The 15,405-nt window shown below is 49.3% G+C and overlaps 1 protein-coding gene across 2 annotated transcripts in view; it reads left to right on the top strand.

The window, feature by feature from the left end:
* The window catches only part of NEURL1B (neuralized E3 ubiquitin protein ligase 1B), a 130,601-nt gene extending 118,942 nt beyond the window's left edge, over positions 1 to 11,659 (top strand). For both annotated transcript variants that reach the window (XM_061456665.1, XM_061456666.1), the window contains exons 2-5: positions 5,569 to 6,129; positions 8,813 to 9,520; positions 10,424 to 10,549; positions 11,245 to 11,659. In XM_061456665.1, coding sequence (XP_061312649.1) covers positions 5,569 to 6,129; positions 8,813 to 9,520; positions 10,424 to 10,549; positions 11,245 to 11,489 — 1,640 coding nt within the window. In that variant the 3' untranslated portion in view covers positions 11,490 to 11,659. The remainder of the gene's footprint in view (positions 1 to 5,568; positions 6,130 to 8,812; positions 9,521 to 10,423; positions 10,550 to 11,244) is intronic.
* Positions 11,660 to 15,405: the final 3,746 nt, after the last annotated feature.

Here is a 15,405-nt window from a genome sequence, read left to right as displayed (position 1 = left end):
TTCTGCCTTTCCTCCTCCCTCCTTCCCAAATTAGTCTCTTAAAAATGTCACATTTCCTGCAATTCACAACAAGCTCTTCTGTCTCCCCTTAATGCCTCAATTTCTGCATCACTGTTGCAAGTGAACCATGTGAGGGTTTTTAACTCCCTGGAAATTTGTCTCAGGTTAGAGGACTGGGCAGGGAGATCTTTACATCAGCAGGTCATGCAAACCCCAGGCATCTAAATGGGGGATATTTATTAATTGTCAAGTTGAGTTTCCCAGTGCTGGAGCCAGCAGGATGTTCAGAAAGGAGGCCAATTCTTTTGTAGCAGCCTTGTAGTGGATTAGGTAGCCTGACTTCATAAATTCACACCAGTGAGCGTGGAATAGGCGACACCAGTGCTTCCCACAGAGGTCCCCGACACATTCTCTGTATTAAAGAAAAGGATGCCTAGGCCGTGCACTAAATTTATATGTGAACAGATTTTTATCTCTTGTTCTCAGAAGATAAGATCGCGGCACAGCAGAATCCTGTTTCGTGTTGCTGTTACCGTTTGTTATCTGCAGTAACAGCCTAGGCTGCTTCTTCCAGCCTCAAGCGAGGCTCCAGCCCTGTGCACAAGTGCAGCTGCATCATCTCCAGCAGTAAAGATGCAGAGGGATGAGCACAGCGAGGACCATGCTTTTACTGGACCACTGTGATTGACTTTTATTCCATGAGGGTTGTTTCTACAAGCTCGCCATCATGCAGTAAACTTGACCTTGTTGTCCCTACCTGTTGGAATTTTCCTGTTTCAAAGCAGAAGCCACCTGCCCCCTCTCTCCAGATGCCTTGTTTAATGTTCAACAGGGTTGTTGCAGTAGCAGCCACCTGACCATCTACTGTAATAGGAAAAAGTTCTAATGTTACAGATAAAGCAGCCATATAGATAAGGCACAGGCGTGTTTGGTGGATTCCCTTTCTCCTGTGCAGCGGGCGTTAACAGATAGGTTTCAGGCTGCACACCACTCCCTTTAGGCCTTTTCTCTGAACAGCACAGGGAAACTATGCTCCAGTTGCCTGCTGATGAGCTCTATCTCCTGTGAGCTGTTCACCCATGGGGTAGTGGTCCCCTTGACATCCATGCTTGATCCAGCATGCATCCCTCTTTGGCACCTGGGTGCCTTGTAATTTGCTTGCCTTGTGATCCTGCACATCTTCTGTCACGGATTTACCTGCAGAGGTTCCTCAGGAAAGTGCTGTGGGACCCAGGCAATGTCTTTTGATGCAGACCATAGATTTATTGGTGGTACATCAGGAAGGCAGTGTTCTCCTCCTCGGTCAGGCTGCCCTTGCTGTAGCTCTCTGGTGTAGCTCTGGTCTCCTTGAACATTATGCTCTTCTCTCTTGTTTTAGGGCTGTCTGTGATATTATTCCTGCCTGGCTTCTCAGGGCAAGTGAAGATGGGATCAATCTGGCTTAAGGTTAAATCCCCAGCTAAGCAGTCTCCTCAGAAGAGCAGCAGCCGTGAAGAGGGCTCTTGTGCTGAATATTGCCTGCTGCTGTCAGTGGGATTTCAGTGCCACAGCAAACCTGAGGCTATGAACAAATGGGTGAAAAAAGGTTTCTTTTTAGAACTGGAACCGTGATAAATATGTGGGGTTTGTGCAGGGTCTGCTTGCTGTACGTTTTTGAAATGCAAAGTGCATGTTTGTTAACATACATCTCCAAAGGTCAGCATACCCTAAGAAATAAATGTGCTGGCCTTTTGGAAAGCAGGTGAAGTTTCAGATGTGTGACAGCTACTTGCAGTTGAGAACATGGACCCCCATAACCCAAATCTGTTTCAGCACTTCCTATGTGACACCATAAGGATGCAAATGGAAATGTTGCCTTGCCAAAAGGATTTCTTTTGCAGGTTTCAGTGAGGAGCCCTACACCATCCTTAATCCTTCAGCTGAGCTTTTTCTTCCATTTTCTTGGCTTATTTCGTATTTGCTGTCCTTCATACATTTGAGGGACTCATGCTGCAAGCATCATGTTTGCAGTTGGTGAGAATAGGGATGTAAACTGGAAAATTCTGGAATGAAAAGAAGCAAAATACTGGATGGGACCTCAGGACATGACAAACCCAATGGTTTTGTGTTCCGTTTGATGATGTAGCCAGCCTGCTGGCATGCTTACAGCACTCAGGGTTCAAAGTATTTGAGAACCTTATATTTTTTAATCCTTTTAGCTTCCTGTGAGGTGGAGGAATACTATTACTCTCTCTGAGGCAGGGAAGTGAGGCATAAAGAGAAGAAATTACTTGCTTAAAGCTTTGTAGGAATCTCATAGCTGAAATGAAGAGTCGGTGTAGCTTTTAGCTGCCTGTCACGGCATCGGGCACCCTTGGGTAAGGTGACGTTTCTGCCATGAGCTTGGCTGTCATTATCCCACTGACGGTCTTTGGGGCAGGCATACAGACAGGAGGGGTTGGGAGAAGTGGCAGAGGAGCTGAAATGTGATCCAAACTATGGAAGCTGAGCTGCAAATTAGGGCAATTCAAAGGCACAAACATCCTGTTGAGCTTGCCGAGTCCCCGCCAGAACATAATGAGTAAAGCACGCGCCCAAGCTCAGCTTCAGGCGTGTTTCAGTGGGAAAGCTCTGCCTCTGCTGCCTTGGGTTATGTCAGGTTTTATTCCTGGTGGCAACCGGCAGGTGTTCATGTGAGGGGGAACGGCATTATAAATAAATTATCCATTCATTTCCTTCTGGGGATTTTCCTATTGTTTCGCCACAATATGCTTTCCTGTTTTCAAAAAAACTCCAAAACAAAACAAAGCCAAACCCTGGCCCCAAGTTCCTCTCTGGCAGGATGGACCCAAAGCTGTGTTTGAAGTGGGTGTCTGTGTCATTGCTCTTCTGGCAGTAGTGCTGCTGGCACTGTCACTCCCACCTCGGTCCCCTGTTCTTTCAGTGTGGGAAGTACCTGCCCGGGAGCTGTGCTGGAGGCAATCGCATCCTGCTGTGCTCTGTCTTTACACAGGTCTTTTCTCCAGCGGGTCAGTGTGGGAGGAAGGCTGGTCCTGCACAGGGAGTGGAACGCAGGGGTTTCTTGTGATAGCAGAGAGGAGAACAAAAGTCCTCTTCCCTCCTTCCTCCTCCTGGCCAACACGCTGAGGCCAGGGCACTCACTTTCACAGGGAAGTTGTTTTAAGCATTTTAGAAGAATAATGCAGCTCAATGGATGGCTTCTCTACATGGTGAGGCTGTTGCCCAGCAGCGCCCATCGGTAGCTTTGCTTAAGCCACGTCCCGGCTGGACAGCACAAAGGCTCTGTGAATCCAGATGTAAAACAGGGAGTCGGGGTGGGGAAGTGTGGCCAGGAGAGGATTCACCGCTTGCCTCTCAGGGTCACTCACCACTGCTATGTGCTGGCTGAGTTCATGCCGTCATGCCTCTCTCTGCTAAGGAAACCCCAAAGCCTATTTCCTCTGCAGCAGCATCATTTGTCGGGAACATTTCCAGGCAGACACATGGAGCAGCACCCACATGAGCTGCGGGTGGGTCTGTGCTGAGAGCAGCCATGTTCTGCGTTTTAGCTCTTCAGAAGGCAAGAAATGAGATTTCTCCTGGGAATACCCAAGATAAATACTCACACCTCATGTAAGCATGGCCAAGGCTGACCCCACAGCACCTCCTGCACCTGGAGAGCATGGGGGGAAGCCTGGCCAGCAACACTGCTGTGAGTGGAGGTGCTATGCTGGGCTGGGGGACTGCCCTGAGAGGATTTAACAGCCAAGGGGATCTTCTCTGCTCTCTGTCTCCCCCAGGACTCTGCCTTCATGGCATGGAAATAGCAAACATCCCACTGGTGTGAGAACAAAGATGTATTTATGTACATCACTGTACAACAGGGTTAACCATTACCTTGTGCTATGCAGCGATTGTCACGTGCAGTGTGAATGAAGAGATACAAAAGACCTTTTATTTAGCCACTGTGTTTGCCTGTCACAATTTAGGGTTGCCTTTTTTATCTTGATGTAAACAGGAGCTTTTTCTGCCTCTGTAGCTCTGACTCCTCTTGCAGATGCTTGATTTCAAGGGCTAATCCTGTGTTCAGATCTTGCTTGCAACCCCTCTTCTCTTGCATTCGCAAAGGCAGTGGCTGCTCAGAGCCTCTAGTAGTTCAGGCATGAATGAAAGTCCCAGTGTCTTGCTGCCCTACCTGGTATTTGCTCGCAACAAGAGGTGTGACAACTGCAGCTCTCCTTCCAGCTTTCCAGCTGAGCTCCCGGCATCTTCTGGTGTTTCTTTCCAAAAGAGCAAAGCATCAGAAAATCCTTCCCTTGTCACAGTGCAAAGCCAGGGGTTACACAGAGGAGGAAGCAGTTTGAAGCAAGGGCCAGGCAGACAGCTTCTAAAGCTTCAAATGTGGCAAGGCATTTCAGAATAAGTGTGTGCAGGTTTATATTTAACAGGATGACTTTGAGCACCCAGGGTGCCTTCCATTTGTGCTTTCAGAATCTGCAAAGAGGAGGAGTGGTGGAGTAGGCGGGGAATGGGGAAATCAAAGTGCCTGTGACACCGTGGTGGTGGTCATAGGAGCCCAGGTCATTGAGCAAGACCCTGTGTGTCCAGGATGTGCGGAAGAGATTGCCTCCTCCTCATGGAATTTATAGCTAAGGCTTAAGATTAAAAGTTGAGCTTTTTTCATTTGTGCTTCACGCATGTGTGAGCTTCGCTTTAGGCCTCAAATCTGCTGCTCTTGAAATTGGTCTCGAAATTGTTATTGACTTTAAATGCTGCAAGATTTCACCCATAAATTCTTCTCCCATCTGCAAAACAGGGATGGCAGGATTTCTGTGCCATCTGTGGTGCTGTGAAGCTGAAAACAATCATCATTTATAAAGTGCTTTGAGCTCAAATGGGAGGTTCTGTGTAAAGGCAAGGTTTTGCAGGAGGAAATGTTCCTTAATGTGCTAGTTGCATCTGATAGCTGAATCAGGGGCTGGGTCGGACGTTTTGGAGGAACAGTCTGGTGATGCAGAGGTAGTGTTCCAGCTGCTAAATGTCTTGGTTTATTTTTGTTGTTCAAAATCTCCTGTTCATCATTACAGAATTAAGGGACAGAGAATCCAGTGTCTGAACGTCCCACAAAAATCAGTATCCTACATCCATGCTCATTTTGAGCACCTCTGATCTTAACAGCCTCGAGTCTCAGTGTGCCTCTGGCCACCAGCTGGTGATTTAGCAGCACATGCATTACAAATAGGAAACTTGGAGCCGCAGTCACAAGTGTTAAGCCTTTCTGAGTGCAATAGGATGCATTTGATGGGAACAAAAGGATGTTAATTTATACCCAGCTTTGCAGGGCATAGAAGGGAAGCTGCCTAACCTTTGCCTCCAGAGCTACATTTGCCTTATATTTGCATAAAGCTGATGGCCCAGTTGCTGCAACAAAGAGCAGATTGTGGCCAAGCACAACAAGTTAAGATTAAATACTGAGGTTCCCAGCGGGTAGTGCAAAGCATGCGTGGCAAGCAGCAGTTGCCCAGGCTGAGCTAACATATGGCTCGGGTCAAGCACTTCTAACGGAGCCGCTGGTTTCTCCTTTTGCAGACACAAGCCACCCGACCCGCTCCGTCTCCAGCCGCCCCTACTACAGCTTGCCCAACAGCAGCCATGAGAGACGCTCGGTCCTTGCAATCACGGAGCCGCCGCGTTTCCACTCCCAAGCCAAAGGCAAGAACGTGCGTCTGGATGCGCACTCCCGCAAGGCCACGCGGAGGAACAGTTTCTGCAACGGAGTCACCTTCACCAACCGGCCCATACACCTCTATGAGAAAGTCAGGCTGAAGCTGGTGGCTGTGCACCACGGCTGGAGCGGAGCCCTGCGCTTCGGCTTCACCATTCATGACCCATCACAGATGAGCTCTGACGAGATACCAAAGTACGCCTGTCCAGACCTAGTGACCCGACCTGGATACTGGGCCAAAGCTTTGCCGGAGAGGTTTGCTGTGAGAGACAATATCTTGGCCTTCTGGGTTGACCGTCATGGGAGAGTCTTCTACAGTATTAATGATGAGGAGCCAATATTGTTTCACTGTGGTATTAAAGTTTCTGGTCCCCTCTGGGCGCTCATAGACGTCTATGGAATTACCCATGAAGTGCAAATACTAGGTAAGTGTGTGTTTTGGCCTGTGGGTTGCTCTTCTGTTGGTTTTGTACCTCAAATTAAGCATTTTTCTTTTGCCAGCAGTGGGGATCCAGAAAGCAATGTATTTCAGGGATGTCAGTGATGGAAATCCCTAAGGCTGTGCGTTGTAGCAGTCACGTGAAGGGATAAATGGAAATCCTTGCATGTAACTTTATCCACCTTTTTCTAAGCTAAATATGGTGCTATGGCATGGAAAAACATGGTGCTGCTTTACAGCAAGGTCCCAGGGACTGAGGAGACAGAGGTGACCAGTTCTGGCTTCCCCTGTTTTTTCCCAGCTACCAGGTACTGTTAGTCTACTGGAAAACTACCACCCATTCCCCAAGAGTTTTGTGGGGCTTTTCCCCAGCCTCTTTCTCAGCCCTTGCCCTTGGTCCCTGCCTGGGCTGGCAGTTTAACAAGCTGTGTTTGCAGGTGAAACCCACCTTACCCTTCCTTTACACATGGGCATCTCTCTTATGTCCGCAAAGCACCGACTGCAGCACAGGATACAGCCCACCAGCTGAAGAGTGATGAGAAAATGTAGTGTGAGCTCCTGTGTGCTTTGGCATCCTTGCCACCATGGGCTATATCTGCCCTCACCCCTAAGCAGATTGCTGCATTCAGGTGGTTCCTGGCTGATTTACAAGCACCATCCTTGGGGAGGGCTGCAGGAGGTGATGAATTTGTTCCCATCAGCAAACCGAGCCTTTCGTGACTTTTACAGCACTGAAATTTCAAATGAATTCAGTGTCAGATGGAGTGTTTTGAACTGGTCTAAACCATGGGGAATCCTTTTAAAATACAAGAGTGCTGCCATTTCCCAGAGGCTCCAAGGAGCTGATTTAGTTTTAACAGCCAAACTACGCTGCACCTGCTCGAGGGGATGGTGCCTCTGTCCTCACACGCAGCAGACACCAGCCATAAGCTGTGAAATGGTTAGTCTAGTGGGCAGGCAGCTTCATCACATATTCTTCTGAATGGTGCCAATTATTTTGTGGGTGAGAAGGCCACACATAAACAATACTTTGCCCTGCCTGCTCTGCCTCAAATGTGTAATTAAACCTTACCAGCAGCTTATCCTGTAATTGCACTTGTGGCACACTCCAGTCTCTGGTGCTCATCACAGAGGTGAAGGAGCATTTGCTGTGTTGGCCAGTGCAGCTGCTTCTGGCCAATAGAAAGTGGTCCTTCTTCCTCATTTGATTGTAGTTAGAGAAATAAAATGCAGCTTATTTCTGCCCCCTCTCCCACCAGTCCTGCCTGCCACATCGATTGTGCAGAGGGAAGGACTCAGTCTGAGGGCACCTGTACTCTGATTTGTTATATATTTCTTTAATCAAAGCGCACAGCCCCACAAACTGCTGCGGGAATCAGGGCGATGCTCAGCTGTGGTACCAGGAGACCCAGCCTCCTTGCTACAGATGTGATGGTGTTATAGCAGACATGTTTCTTTCACTGTCTCTTCCTCATAAAATTTTGCAAGTCGAGAAAGCCATGAAATGCACAGGTCACAAAATGCATCTTTCAGCAGCATGAAGCTTGGGCATGTTTTACTCCTCTGTGGAGCATTTCTTGACAGATATCTTGTACTTGCTGGAAGCATCTGGTCCAGCCATCAATTGACACCAGTGGCCTCTCCTGAACGGGCTTCTGAGCAAAGGCAGCCCCTGTTCTGAAATTGCTGGATGGATCTGGGTGGTTCTCCTGCTGGTGACTTTCTCCTCCAAGGAGCAGGCAGTGATAGTGCTGGGGTGCTTCTTCCCACTCCATCTTTGGGAAGACCAGGAGTCTGCTTCATTCACACACTCTTAACTGCTACATGCTTTGACTTTGCTCATCTAGTTAATGCCTTACCATCAGAGCGAAGTGTCCGAGCTGCCCTGGGCAATGCTGGAGGTAAAAGGAAGAGCACTCCTGAACCTCTCCACACCTTTAAATCCTCCCCAGCCTGACATGGCCAACTTGAAAATCTGTGAAATGAAGAGTCAGCATCCTGGCTTTCCCTTTGCTGTCAAAGGATGAAATAACTCCCTGCTGTAAAAAATCTTCTTCTTAACACTTGCAGCAAGTAGATTTTGTGCCAAGCTCTCTATTGAAAATCTCTGCAGTGCTGTGAACACCCCTGAGGTACCCTCTTGAAGTCCAAGAGAGGTAAAATGACCTGTCTTGAGCGCACCTATGGCTAGGCACCTCTGTAAGGAGTGTGAAAGAATACTATTCATGCTTGTACTTCTCCCATCACTGTGCTTGGGATTTGGTTTGCACAAGACCTTTGGACAACAAGATACTGAGATGTTTCCTTCTTTTACAGAGTAACCTCAAAGCTATTAGACCCCTCTACTGAGAAAGCTGTAGGACCACACTGGTTTACAGCTTTTCCCAGTTCAGCAGTGCAAGGAGCTCCCAGATTACATGGGTACTTCATGACACTTGTTTTTCCTCAGCCAATGCCAAGGTGCAACTATTTCTGTGTACTCTCCACATGCGACTCTCCACTCCTAGCTCTTTACTAATGGTTGACCTCTGGCTAATTTTCCCATTGTTTTTCCATTCGAAGGAACAGAATTCAGATAGTCTCTAGGCTGAAATAATAACAAATGTAACAAGAAAAGTAGGCAATTTTATCTTACTCTGATGCCCCTTATCACTGTGTTTGTCTCACAGATAGCATGTTTGCAGAGACCATGACCACTGCTCGTCTCAGCTCTGCCCGTCTCAGCACTTGCCTTCCACAGAGCAACCACGATTCAGCCAATTTCAATAACAACGAACTGGAGAATAACCAAGTGGTGGCCAAAATTGCAAACCTAAACCTAAGTCGGGTACCGGGACTTGCGACAGACAACCACATCATCCCCTGTTGCCCAAACCGGCGGCAGCATGCCCATGGGGTCCCAGCCTTCCTGGACACAGACCTGCGGTTCCATCCCACCCGTGGACCTGACATCACCTTTTCTCAGGACCGGATGGTTGCATGCACCAACTGGCAAGAAAGCAATAGGACTTTGGTGTTTTCTGACCGGCCTTTGCACATTGGTGAAAGCCTCTTTGTGGAAGTAGGACATCTGGGGTTGCCATATTATGGGGCCCTTTCCTTCGGCATCACTTCTTGTGATCCGAGTACTTTACGGACAAATGAGCTCCCAGCAGATCCAGACTTTCTCTTGGACCGCAAGGAGTACTGGGTGGTTTACCGAGCGTTCCCGGTCCTCAACAATGGCGACATCCTCAGTTTCATGGTCTTGCCAAATGGGGAGGTGCACCATGGGGTGAACGGAGGCAGCCGAGGGATGCTGATGTGCGTGGACACCTCGCAGTCTCTCTGGGTGTTTTTTACAATCCATGGTGTAATCAATCAGCTCAAAATACTGGGTAAGTGCAGCCAAATGGAATGATAATGGGGAGCATGTGGCTGGTGAATTTTCCTGGGCCAGAACAGGAGCTAGGGGTTTGCATTCCCAGTGTTCCCTCTACTAGGTGGTCACTTGTGTGAGGAAGCAGCTCCTTATCTCACCTTGTGTTTGCAAACAAGAGTGTGTGGGACATGGTAGCTCTCCCATGGATGCAGCTTATACAAGTCCCCCAGAAAAGGATGAGACTTGAGAGACAAAAGAAGCAGCAGGCTAGGGGGGACCACAGCTGGTTTTCAGATGGTTTGTTTTTAAAAAGGATTCTTTATAAATCCACTGTTCCAGCTGACAGGTATTAAACTCCTGCCTTGGTAAGGGCAATGATTTTTGTGAGCTCTGGTTTAATCACATGTGCTGCTGGTAGACAGTAACCACTCCCCAAGCACTGCCACAGTTTGAGTATCAGATGGCATTTCAATGTTGAGCTGTTGCTGGTGACCAGTTACAACTTCTCCTTTCTAAGTCAAGGATTCTATCAGAAAACTGACAGTGGTAACTTTGTGAATCAAGTTTTTCTTATTTAAAGCAATGGCCTTTCCCAGCTGCCCCTGAGACAGTGGTAGCTAGAGGCCACTGCTGCTGGAGAGATCAGGACCATGGGGAAGGGACTTTACACCCTAAACAATGGCTGTCAGATAACTGGTTCTTACTTCACTGAAGCACTGATCAGACATTGTACAATGGCATTGTGAGGTCCAGGTCCTGGAGTTCACATCCATAATCATGCATCTCCATCATACTAAGGGGCAGCACTTAACCCAGCAGGTGGGCTTTACCCTAAAGCACTGAGGGCTGAGGGGCATTTAGCTGGGCTTTGGGTGTCCATCAGTGCCACAGTGGGCTCAGCTCTCTCCCTTGTTTGCAGGCACTGTGCAGTCCAGCCCAGTGACCATCTCTCCCTCAGGATCACCTGGCGGCTCACAGTATGACAGTGACTCGGACATGGCCTTCAGTGTGAACAGGTCATCATCTGCTTCAGAGTCATCACTGGGTAAGGAGAGCCCGTGTGCCAAGACAGGGATCCGGGCAGACAGACAGTGCTGGGGTTACACAAGGCAGCAGGGCAAGGTTGTGGGGCAGATGTTACATCCGCAACACCAACAGAAATAAGTGGAAAGAAACAAAGTGATGGGAAGATTTTCATGGCTTGAGGAAAGGCTGCACGTTGCTTCCCACTTTGTCTAATGGAAGCAGTCTCTGCAGTAGTTGGGGGTGCAGTATCATGTCTGGGGGTCTTACAGCACCCAGACCACTGCTTTCTGCACTGTCAGGGCTCCACTGACAGGGGTGCCTGCATAACCACTCACATGCTGGTGTTTGGCATGTGCTGCTGCCATCCAGCATGGCTGATGAGATGCAGGAGCACCCTTAACGGAGCATGGCTCCTTTGGGGAGAGTGGGGCTCTGCACACTCACACCACGAAATGGGTGTGCAAAATCACAGCCCTGCTTGGGGAAGCCCTGGTGTGCTGTGCTTGCTCTGTCTATACAAAAAGGATGGTAAGCTCTGCCCGGGGCTGTACCTGTGCTGCCAATTAGGATGCGCTGAGATTCGTTTGGCAAATGAACCAGGCAATGACTAAGGAAGGAAGAGCCTTAAAGGTTGACTTGAGTGTGTGTTGTACAGTCTCAGGCTTGCACCATCCTGGTGACTAAATGATCTTATTCCTTCCTTCTCTTTCACAGTGACTGCTCCGAGCTCCCCCCTGAGTCCCCCCATCTCTCCCGTTTTTCCCCCTCCGGAGCCAGCAAGCACCAAGAACGGGGAATGCACCGTTTGCTTTGACAGCGAGGTGGACACGGTGATCTACACCTGCGGACACATGTGCCTCTGCAACACCTGCGGTCTTAAGCTGAAGAAGCAGCTCAACGCCTGCTGCCCAATCTGCCGACGGGTCATCAAAGATGTTATTAAGATATACCGCCCGTAGCGCCCGGCTCGGGTCGTAGGAAGGGGGAACGCCGCTAGCAGTAACCATGCCTTTCCGTCCCTGCTTATGGGTTATCGTGCTGGTCAGTCGTTATCAAGTGGCTCGTTATCTGTGTTTCCTTATTTGACTGGTAGGGCACAATTCAGGGATCAAATTGAGCTGAGGATCACGTGGGGCCCAAAGGCACGGCTGCCGTGCCGGCCAGGCTGTGTGCCCATGGGTGAATCCGGGAAATCGCGGTCTGGATCCGACCCAGCTGCAAATGAGAAATTTCCTGTGCAAAGGCTCTTTTTTCACTTCTTCCTCCAGTGAAGGAAGCTCTTGCTGTGGTGCGTGTTGGGAAGGGGAGGTTGCCACTTATTTGGTCAGTGCTGGATGCCACTGGGCTTCCCAATCCCGAAACCCCAAGAGCCCTGGTCTGCTGCCAGGTGCTTGTGCTGGGGTGGGATAAAATTAGACAAGGCCCAGTGGGAGGGTTTAAAGTGGGCAAAACTGGTCTGGAAATGTCATGTTCATCCATGTAAGGGGAATTAGCTGAGGCCAAAATAGTAGCACAGACAGATTCTCTCTTGTTTTGTTTGGGTTTTGCCCCCCTTGAGCAGGCTTCTGTGGCACATGGAGAAGCTGGTCTGGCTTTAGATCAAGCAGCTTATATAAAGCGGCTTTTGCTTTCTGTGGCAGAGCAGAGACTTTAGGCCAGGGAGGCTGAGACCCATGGAGCAGCCACAGGGTAGCAGTGAGGAGCATGAGCCCACTGAGAGCCCCGGCTGCGGCAGCAGCAGTGATGGGCTGTTCAGGCACTGCCATATGGCTGGCTGCTGAAGCTATGAATTGCAGCCAGTGGCTCAGTGGTGCATTTGGATGGGCACACTGCAGTCCTAGCTCAGACAAAGCATGAGGCTACCATCATCTACAGTGACGGTGTTTGTCACCTCCAGGCACACAAGGCCTGCATTTTCCTCTGCTCCTCTTTGCAGGCAGTGTAGCTGCTGTCTCACACTGTCCTGCCTGGCTCGCCTCCCCTAGCCCTTCCCCTGCTGCCAGTACTGCAGCAGGGCTCAGCCTTTCTCCTGCCCACCACAGGGACTTTTTGGAGCCCATGGTGAGAAACTGATTTCTGTCCCAGTCCCAGCAGACTTAGCTTTTTTCCTAGGGACTGTATCTGCTGATTTTACCTGCTCTTTCTCCTGCCTTTTCAGGTTTCCCGGCACAGCTCCCAGCTGCCCAGACACTGAGTCCCAACAGTAGATGAGAACTTGTTGAGATGAACAGGGATCTGTCTCACTTAGCTTTACTTGGGAGAAGGAATGAAAAAGGGTCTTGGACTATTAGTAGATGTTGGGACTTAAAAAGTAAATGGATTTCAGCTGTGATATTAGCTACATGCAGAAGCAACCTGGATGAGCTGGGCAGCATCTGAGCATGCAGTATTGGTGCTGGTTTGAGGAACTTGGTGTTCTCCTTCTGCTCCTGCAGGAGCTACCCTCTGTTCTCCGTCCTCTGCCCACTTGTGTGGCTCCTGTCCAGTCCTTCAGCCTGCGCCTGGTTGGTCTCTAACTGGTCCAGGTTTGTAAAGAAGGGAAGAGAGAGGATGCAAGTGATAGGATAAGAGAGGGGCTGGTGTCATTTTAGCTTGGTGACCTTGTGCCACCAAGTGCCACCAAGTGCATAGAAACACCTTTCTTCAGAAAGGTGCAATTACCACGTTTTTGTCCAAAATAAAGGAAAAAGAATAGCAACCCCTGTATGCTCAGGGTTTCAGGGCCTAGAGGGGCAGCCTGCCTTTGTTGCTGTCTGTCACCTTGCCTTGCCATTTACTCTCTCCTCCAAGGTGCCGTAGCCATGGGTGTGCTGCCACCTCTCACAGTGCTGGCACTTGGTGGTGCCACCAGTGCTGCACTTGTTACCAACCGGCACTTGGCCCCATCCCAGCCCTGCTCCACCATCAGGAGGGCACACTGAGGAGCAGCTCATCCTCCTCCTGCAGCGCTGTGCTGCCGGCTCGCAGGGCACGGAGAAAAACTTTGGTTTTTTTTAATCTTGAAGAGCTAAACAACATTTTAATTCTGTGTGTAAATGAGAGGCTGCTGTAGCGTGAGATCTCTTACCCATTGCCCTGCTGCATCGGCACGAGAGCCTGCTGGCTTTCCAGAGCCCTTTAGGGAAACTTGGCTCATGCCGCTGGCTGTGATGCTGCCGAGCGTGCCCAGCCCTCAGCAGAGCCACTGGCACTGCACCTGTGGCACGAGTTCACTTACACCTTTGCAAAAGGTGGCAGTGAGGGCGTCTTTCCAAGCTGGAGCCTTGTCCAGCCCCTCTGCCCGCGGACCGCAGGCATTGCCTTCACAGAGACCTCCCAGATGATGCTATGGCAGATCAGGGTCTGGCTGTGGTGAGTGGGTGCAGCACGAAGAGCATGATGATGGCAAAGTATGTGAGCAGGTGATGAAAGGCCAGGTTGGGTTGGCACCTGCCTGGCGGGTGGGCTGCAGTGGGAAGCCTTTGCATGAAGAAGAATTCAAGGGAAGTTGTCTGTATCCACAGCGAGTGATGTTAGCTTGGGTCTGGTCTGGGCTAGCAAACGCCAGCGGCCATCCCTGGGGCTGCTGTTCTGTTTTCAGGGATGCCTGGTCCTTTTCAGTGGGTGTGCAAGCAGAGCCTATGTGCTTGGCTGACGCTTCAGGTCCTCAATGGACGGGGCTATCGCCATGCCTGAGCTGGGGTTTTCTTTGGTGTAGCTCTCTTTCCTTTTTTGTGCTTAAATCCAGCAAGGAGGAATACTGAATCTACTCCAGGCTGTGTCCAAGCTGTTCAGGACACTGCAGAGGTTGTGTTTTTGCTGTAGCAGCCCAGTCCCATTTCCACAAGGGCAGCATCCAGTGGGACCAGCAAGGGAGGCAGCTCAGCGAGGGTCCAGAGTGTGGCCGTGCAGCGAGCGGGAGGTGAGAGCAGTAGATGTGTTACCCTGCCTATCCGAGAGCAACAGGAATGTTCCAGAATAGGCTTCTTAAAAACCAAGGATTGCCAGGAAAAGGTAGCCTCTTACAGATTTAATTGTTAGTACTCGTATTGCTATTATTTTTTAAACAGTCCGATGATATATGATTTGTACAGAAGATCTGTTTGTGCCTTATAAGGGTGTCCGTGCACTTTTTATCCTTTTTAAAGCAAATTTTAAAAAGAAAAAAAAAAATATCCAGGGGGGAAAAAACAACACAGATCAATGGTAGTTTTATAGAATTTTGTGTTCACTGAGAATCCTGCTTTTTTTATATATATACTGGAGTGAAAAAGTGTTTTATTTCCATGGTTCCCCCCCCCCCCCCCCCAACCTATTTGTTTCAAAACTGACAAAAGGAAGAAAGAAAAAGAAGAGATGGGGGAAACTCTTTTACCTTCCCCCTTTCTGAGACAGTTACTCTCTTATCGTTACCTTTATGATTCAGTACTGTGACCTGTACATCATGTTTAAGCTGAATCAGATTTTGGACCTCTGTATTAGGCTTTTCAAGCAAATCATCTGGGGGACCTGGGGGGTGGGAGGGCATCGCACGAGGGAGGGAACTGCACTTCTACATGTCAGAGCTCTATAGCGTTGTGTTCAGTGCTGTGTGTTTTACTTTTGGTCATTTATCTGTTTTACATTAATATAATTTTACTTGTTTATGAAACAAATAAAACTTTGGCTTGTAAAGCGTGCTCCTGGGCGTTTGAAGTGTTTGAACTGGAGGGTGAGTAAATCCTTTATTTCCAAAGCGTGGCACTATTAATGCACAGAGGCAGGCACCTCTGTTCAGCTCAGGCACCTCTGCTTCAGCAAAATTAATGGTATGCACTTTAAATACCTTGCGTGAGCTTTGCATTGCTCCTGGGAGGACACTGCACACTGGCTGCGCAGTCCCTTGATGGGCTGGGC

Source organism: Pezoporus flaviventris, unplaced genomic scaffold (genome assembly GCF_033815535.1).
Source record: "Pezoporus flaviventris isolate CSIRO_AGI_PZ_B2104156 unplaced genomic scaffold, CSIRO_AGI_Pfla_v1 ptg000023l, whole genome shotgun sequence".
NCBI lineage: Eukaryota > Metazoa > Chordata > Aves > Psittaciformes > Psittacidae > Pezoporus > Pezoporus flaviventris.
Note: the sequence above shows the minus strand (reverse complement) of the source record. Positions and strands in the feature narration are given on the sequence as shown.